Here is a 7,227-nt window from a genome sequence, read left to right as displayed (position 1 = left end):
CTATCAGACGAAGAAATATATATGAAGCAGCCAGAAGGGTATGATGACGGGACGGGTCGAGTCTGCCTGCTAAAGAAAAGTTTATACGGTCTGAAGCAAGCTCCTCGTTGTTGGAACAGGACTATTCTGGATTTCTTCAAGGAAATTGGCTTTGAAGTCAGTGAGGCAGATCCATGCCTCTTCAAAAGAGACATTGGATACGAAAAGCTGATAGTGGCTCTCTATGTCGATGACGGGCTGGTCGCTGGTACAAGTGAAGGTGTAATTGAGAAGTTCCTTGAAAAACTAAAAGAGAGGTTCAAAATTACAACGAAGGCAATCTCGTATTTCCTGGGAATAGAGATAGAAACCAGAGAAGGTGGTGATATAAGAATCCACCAGACAGCTTATGTTAAGAAAATTTTGAAACGGTTTGGAATGCAAGAATGCAGGCCGGTATCCACTCCGATTGTTAAAGAAGAAGTAGTTCAGAAACCAGAGAAGGACGACGACTTTTTTATCAGGAACTACAGGCAAGTGGTTGGTGCACTCGCATATCTGATGGTTGGCACAAGACCCGATATCGCATACGCTGTGAGTGTGGTCTCCAGAAAACTAGAAAATCCCACTCCAACAGACTGCGTAAGGTTGAAGCGCATTCTACGCTATCTGCAGTATGCACCCGATTTGGGAATACTTTATAAAAGGAATTTTAAAAGGGGTAACATAGAATGTTATAGTGACGCCGACCACGGCGGAGATATTGCGACAGGAAGATCTACTTCTGGAGTTCTATGCCTATATGCTGGTGGAGCAGTATCGTGGCTCAGCCAGAGGCAACAAAGCGTTGCAATATCTACCACAGAAGCCGAGATAGTCGCTGCCAGTGAAGCTGCAAGAGAAAGCATTTGGCTAACTCGTCTTATTGGTAGTTTGGTGAAGACGGAAGGCCTACCTGTACTGTATGTAGACAACGAGGCAGCTGTACGTCTTGCTGAGAACCCTGAGTTTCACAGAAGGACAAAGCACATACGCATTCGGCACTTTTTTGTACGAGAGCTAGTGGCGAATGGAACTATAACTGTGAAGAGGATCAGCACTGAGCTGCAGCTGGCAGATATTTTTACAAAGCCTCTAGCTAGGACTCGGTTTAAACATCTGGCGAACTGTCTTGGCCAGCACATCTAGAGAAGGTGTTGAGGTAAACCTCTTTAGTGTAAGATGGTGTTGGCCGTTCAGATTTTAGAAGATGTTTATTTCCTATGTTTTTGATATTCGACACTTTGTTAGTTTTGAGTTCTGTTGATTGTCTAAAGAAAACCAATATATGATTTACTTTATGTACATTGCTTTTTATTAATTTCACAAAGTACTTCATTCCACCGGAGCCGAATTAGGATAGAAAACGACTCCCTGTAAAAAGGAGAACTGTCAAAAATGACGTTTTTGTATGATAAAAGCGTTAGTTCCTTTTCTCGCCACGTTCTTTTACAGCCTTGTCGAACTCTAACAAGTTCTGACAGAAATTGTTAGAATTTTATTGAACATGACACTCAATTATGAAGTTGACAGTCAGCTGCCAAACTGCGAAAAAATGAAACGAACACGGCTATTTTGATGCAGCAGGAGTTAGGACTGTCAGGAGTGTCAGGACTCAGGAGTCATCAGTCAGGACCGGCCCCGGGGCCCGAGCCCGACCCGCGACCGCCCGGGCGAGAGCTGGAGCAAAGATGAAACTTGAAAGGACTAAACTTTATACTAAGGAGCTGGCGCCTAGCGAACAATACTGTTTGATCCACGGTTTGATTAAATCATATATTGTATTATCATGGTATTATCTATGGATCCAGTCATGATTTATGATTCATTCCATATTCATTCCAACAATTTTCAACAACTTTTTAATTTTTATACCGTAGTTTTTTATCTCAAAGCATAGACTATCTAGAATCTAGAGAATAAATCAAGGAATAAATACATTCTGACTTATTTCAGATGGTTAAAGCGCTTATTCCTCTTGTCCTATTTAGAAAGTCCTAGCTAGGATCCTAAAAAAATTAGTCAAGTGGAATAACATTTAGAAAGCTAGGATCCTAGCTAGAATCCTAAATCGGAAAAAAATGTGGCTCCTGAATGACTAAATCAGTGTTGCCAGATGGTTTTCAACCTTTTATCTGTAGTGGGAACTGCTAAATCTGTATTAAAGTCAATTTATATTATGTTATAAGATCTGGAATCCATTCGTAGGCAATTTCTTAAGTCTGCTGGTTCCAAGTAGTTCAGAAAGTTCATAATTCATAATTTTACGTGGAGCAGAAATTCTTTCAACCATCTTTTTCGCCTTTTATTTGTTTTTATTTTCATTGAGCCAATAGCTAAGCCTATGAGAAGACCAATTTTTTGTTGCTTTGATAGAACTGGAGCCATTAAGAAGACGTCTGACCAAAATTACAACTGATTTACGGCCGTTCCCAATATTTTATCTATCTCTGGTTTTGCCCTACTAGAGATAGGAATAGCTCAAATTAGACATTAGAGACATAATATATTTTATGTCAATTGTGAGCTATTCCTATCTCTAGTAGGGCAAAACCAGAGATAGATCAAATATTGGGAACAGCCGGTAGTCACTAATTTAGGACAAGTGGAATAAGAAGCGAACTAATTAGTCTCCTATGTAGGATCCTAGCTAGGACTTCTAAATAGGACAAGTGGAATAAGCGCTTAAGGATGTATATGTCGCAGCCGACTGGTTTAAATAGCCGTTCAATCAAACAGCTAGCCTTTTGACTGAACAACGCCATTCAATCACACGGCTATTCGGAACGTGCACGTCAGTAGTGACATATTTTAAACGAAGTTTTGTGGGCATGTGTCAAAAAATAAACAACAAGAGTTTGTTTATTTTGTAAATATTATAGCAAATAAAGTATATTTAGAACAATATATAATGATATTTGTTAAAAGGTTATATTTAAATAAAAACTACTTGTGGAAAATGAATATAATCATAAAAACCTGGTTTTGAGAGTGTAAAACACTCAATAAGTTTCAAGGCCCAATCTATGCTAAAAGGAAATAAATTGGTGTTAGCAGGACATGCAAGGGATGTAGAAGAACTAAGAACTAATGGCAATGTTATTTAATACGAGCCAATATAATTCGCCGAACATCGGTGACTTTAGCACCCTATAAAACAAGTTCAACCGTAAGTACTCAACCAACCAAAAAACGTAACAAAACATTTGGATAAAGCAAGTCTAAACATTTTTATTCATTCTTACAGATATAGATAATAATGATCGGGTTGTTGCTGAGGTAAAATGCAGCTGCGTTTATAACCAGAGCGGCAAGTGCAAACATATTGCTGCTTTAATCAGTAACAAAAATACGAGCAATAATTGAAAAAAAAAAATGTAATGTTTTTAAAAATCTTGTTATTATTTATTTTTTACAACATTTATACTCTTGAAGAAAATCGAAGTCTATAAATCTCAATCACTGCAAACATTCTTGATGTTTCTGAGTCTTTGCATTAATACACTTTCAATCAATGAGTTCCTAAAATAGTAACATAGAATATCATTGCTTTCAATATGGATTCTTACTCAAGCAATATCATAAGTCCTTTCGGTTTCCTCCGTATAGCCGTGTGATTGAATGGCGTTGTTCAGTCAAAGGGCTAGCTATTTGATTGAACGGCTATTTAAACCAGTCGGCTGCGACATATATAAGGTCAAATTCCACACTACATCCAATTAAATTATGAAAGTACTAAATATGTAAAAAATTGGACACCCAGACACTTATTATGAATTCTAATGATTTTTTTATAATGGATTTTTAAAGAACTATTCGATATTTAATTATTATTGAAAAAAATTTTGTTGTAATTTGACTATCGCAAATGGCGGCCAAGAAAGCTCGGCAAAGCTGGCGGCTGGCTGGCGATGCAGGTGGCGAAAAAAGGAACTAAGGCTGGCACATACAAAAACGACATATTTGACAGTTCTTCTTTACCAGCAGCGCCCCCGCCCAAGTTCATATAAAAGTCTTGACGCACCCTTCGAAGGATAATTTTCATAAATTTCAATTTGAAATATTTCCTCAGAAATACCGGTGAACCCACTTTTTTTTGGGCTTGAAAAATCGCAAATCGTACAAAGAAATGAATAAGCAGTTTTTTAGCTGTTCATCTTTGATACAAAGTTCCCAATTCTGACGAATTCTCAAAAATTGTAACACTTCCGGCAAACATTACGTATGATAATTGATAAATGGAAATTTTAAAATGAATTATTTCACGTAACTTATCGGTAAGGTATTGATTTTTGGTATCAATCGATGCAGGATGTTTTATTCTACTATATATTTCGAATTTAGGTCAGAATCTTTGAATTTATAAATGTTATATACATCCGTATAAAAGAATTGGCTTCGGCCTTCACTATCATTTATAATGGCTGTATAGGCAACGCTCCCTTTGCCTGTCCCGACCGGGACGAATTAAAAAAAAACATTCTGACTCTGTCAAGTGTCAAACAGGTGTCAAAACTCAAATGACAATTATTTTCAAACACACGTCATTTCCCTATTGTTTACAATAATTATAATAGATTTGCTTAGATTTAACTTATTATTGAATAATTATTTCATCATTACCATGTATTAAAACAATGATTATTATATAGCAATTAGAATTTCTTACTTTTGTGCCGTAATTTACGACATTGAGTAATACAAATGTCTACGAAGGAAGGAAATATATTTGACCGTTTATGCAACTTTAAGAACACATGGAACAAATTAATGAAAAATAAAGCTTTTAAATTCGGCTTACCATTCGTAACTTTCGTAATAGGAGGATCCTTTGGTCTTAAGGAATGGACAACAATAAGGTGCTTTAAATTTGCTATTACATAATATTTTGTTCAGATAACTAAACAAGATAACAGTGTTCCATGGTGTTATTATTGAACCTTGTAAATAACTCTTGATAATACTTGCAGGTATCAATTTGCTAAAGTCAAAGGTGTAAGTAAAGAGGAAGCAGAAAAAATGGGTCTACACAAAGAGAGAGATGTTACGCTAGAAAGCACATACGAAGAAATCCAAAAGTTAGATATAGATAACTGGGAAAATAAGAGGGGTCCAAGGCCCTGGGAGGAAAGTGGCCAACAAGCACAAAGTGGTCACAAAAAAAGATAAAAAATTTATAGTTTTCCTTAGTTTTCTTGTAAATATTTATGTTATGGAATAAATGAAAAATAATTAGATTTTTGTTAACAATATTTTCTCTCTTCTTTCAAATTCCTTAAATACCATTTTAACTTAAATTAAAATAATAATATGATTGGGATGTTCTTGGGCACTTCCCTCCCGATAAAAACCTTGCATGGACTTCCATGAATATTTCAAGACTTCTTCCTAGTCGTATCCTCATGACTGAGGGATTTCATAATGTCTAGTCTTGGGGTCATCAATAGATTTTCAATTGTTATGTGGAAGCCGGCTGTTGCTTGGGGATTGATGGGTAAAGTTCTTAATGTGAAAGGTAAAAATGTGGCCTATAACTGTCCTGAAATAGTCCTAGCACAAGTCTTAGCCATCAGGTTGGCTCTACACTTGTTTTACAGTGCCTATGAGGATAATCCATATCCATACTAATATTATAAATGCGAAAGTATCTCTGTCTGTCTGTCTGTCTGTCTGTCTCGGTTTCACGCCAAAACTACTGAACCGATTGCAATGAAATTTTGTACACAGTTATTCTAGAGTCTGAGAAAGGACATAGGCTACATTTTGATGTGGGAAAATATCTTATTTCCATGAAAATATTGATGAAAATTAATTCGCATTGCGCATGGCCAGCGCTCATCCCGGGGGTCCTGGGTTCGAGTCCCGCAGGTGGAACAAAAAGTTTTCAATGTTCCTGGGTCTTGGATGTGTATTAAAATAATATTTCAAAAATCTTAAATATATTTTATGTATAATATTATAAAAAATCCAGAAATATATCGATGCAATGAACATTTTAGTTCAAATACGATTCAACAGATGGCGTTTTATTTTTTACTTCATTGTTACATAGAACTGATCATACTTATTAGTTATTATGTTTTTGTTTATAGTTTTTAATACGTTAGAATATTATGTTGAATAATATTATCACTTGGTATAATCAATCTATCTTATCTTATAGAACTCCTACTGCATTTCTAATATATGTGACAATTTGACAACAGAAGGAGTTCGAGTGTACCGTGTTGGCCTATATTCCATCCAGAAAATCTATCAATGCAATCAACATTTTAATTCTAATATATGAAAACAGATGGCGTTTTATTTTTTACTTCATTATTGTAACAGAACTAATCATACCTACTTTATTATATTATTATATTGTTTTTATTCATAACTAGCTGTTGCCCGCGACTTCGTCCGCGTGGACTTTAGTTTATAGCGCGCGGTGTCAACAAAATTTGTGTCAAATTTAAAAACTTTTTAAAACCCTGGTAAGTGGTACCCCTCTTAGGGCCCCGCTACACTGGAATGGCAGCGCTGAAAGTGCTCGCCTCGCCGCTGCCATTCCGGTGTAGCGCGGCCCTTAATTAATCAAAATACCCAAAAAAAGCTGTGCAGTGTGCACATAATCTATACTAATATTACAAATGCGAAAGTATCTCTGTCTGTCTGTCAGTCTCGCTTTCACGCCAAACGCCAAAACTACCGAACCGATTGTAATGAAATTTTGTATACAGATAGTCTAAAGCCTGAGAAAGGACATAGGCTACTTTTTTACTGGAAAAGAGGGTTGTAAGGGGGTAAAAATGCGTAAATTTGTTCAAATTAAGTTAGTTCCAAAAATTCATAATAGATGGCGCCGTGCGTCTTCTACATCGCGCTGACGCTTGCTCAAAAGTCTTTCTATAAGAGGTGGTATCATCTTACATTTAAGTTTCGATTTTTTTCGATTGTTATATCTATTCCACGGTATTAATTAACTCAGTACTTTATCTGTGCAGTGACGTAACCATAAACCTATCAATGATAAATAGTTTATGGGTAAAGTTGTGTAATTGGGGGGCTAAATAAGCTATAAAATTTGGCATAAAATATAAAGTTTAATATAAAAAAATGAAATACTTATTGTGTGCACACTGCACAGCTGTATTGATTTAAGGGATACCAGGGTTTTTTTATAAAAGCTTTTGACACCAATTTTGTTGACATCGCGCGCTATAAACT

The 7,227-nt window shown here is 36.1% G+C and overlaps 1 protein-coding gene across 1 annotated transcript; it reads left to right on the top strand.

Moving 5' to 3' along the window:
• Window positions 1-4,593: 4,593 nt before the first annotated feature.
• On the top strand, window positions 4,594-5,228 carry LOC121734171 (cytochrome c oxidase assembly protein COX16 homolog, mitochondrial). The gene is made up of 2 exons (XM_042124623.1): window positions 4,594-4,877; window positions 4,989-5,228. Exons 1-2 carry the CDS (start codon window positions 4,723-4,725, stop codon window positions 5,185-5,187), a joined length of 354 nt encoding a protein of 117 aa, XP_041980557.1. The 5' UTR covers window positions 4,594-4,722; the 3' UTR covers window positions 5,188-5,228.
• Window positions 5,229-7,227: the final 1,999 nt, after the last annotated feature.

The sequence above is a fragment of the Aricia agestis genome, chromosome 15 (assembly GCF_905147365.1).
Source record: "Aricia agestis chromosome 15, ilAriAges1.1, whole genome shotgun sequence".
Lineage (NCBI taxonomy): Eukaryota > Metazoa > Arthropoda > Insecta > Lepidoptera > Lycaenidae > Aricia > Aricia agestis.
Note: the sequence above shows the minus strand (reverse complement) of the source record. Positions and strands in the feature narration are given on the sequence as shown.

Excerpts from the sequence above, each read along its gene's own strand:
- LOC121734171 (XM_042124623.1), top strand. The coding sequence starts at position 4,723 with ATGTCTACGAAGGAAGGAAATATATTTGACCGTTTATGCAACTTTAAG. Across the intron at positions 4,878-4,988 it reads AAGGAATGGACAACAATAAG|GTATCAATTTGCTAAAGTCA; the intron begins GTGCTTTAAATT and ends TAATACTTGCAG.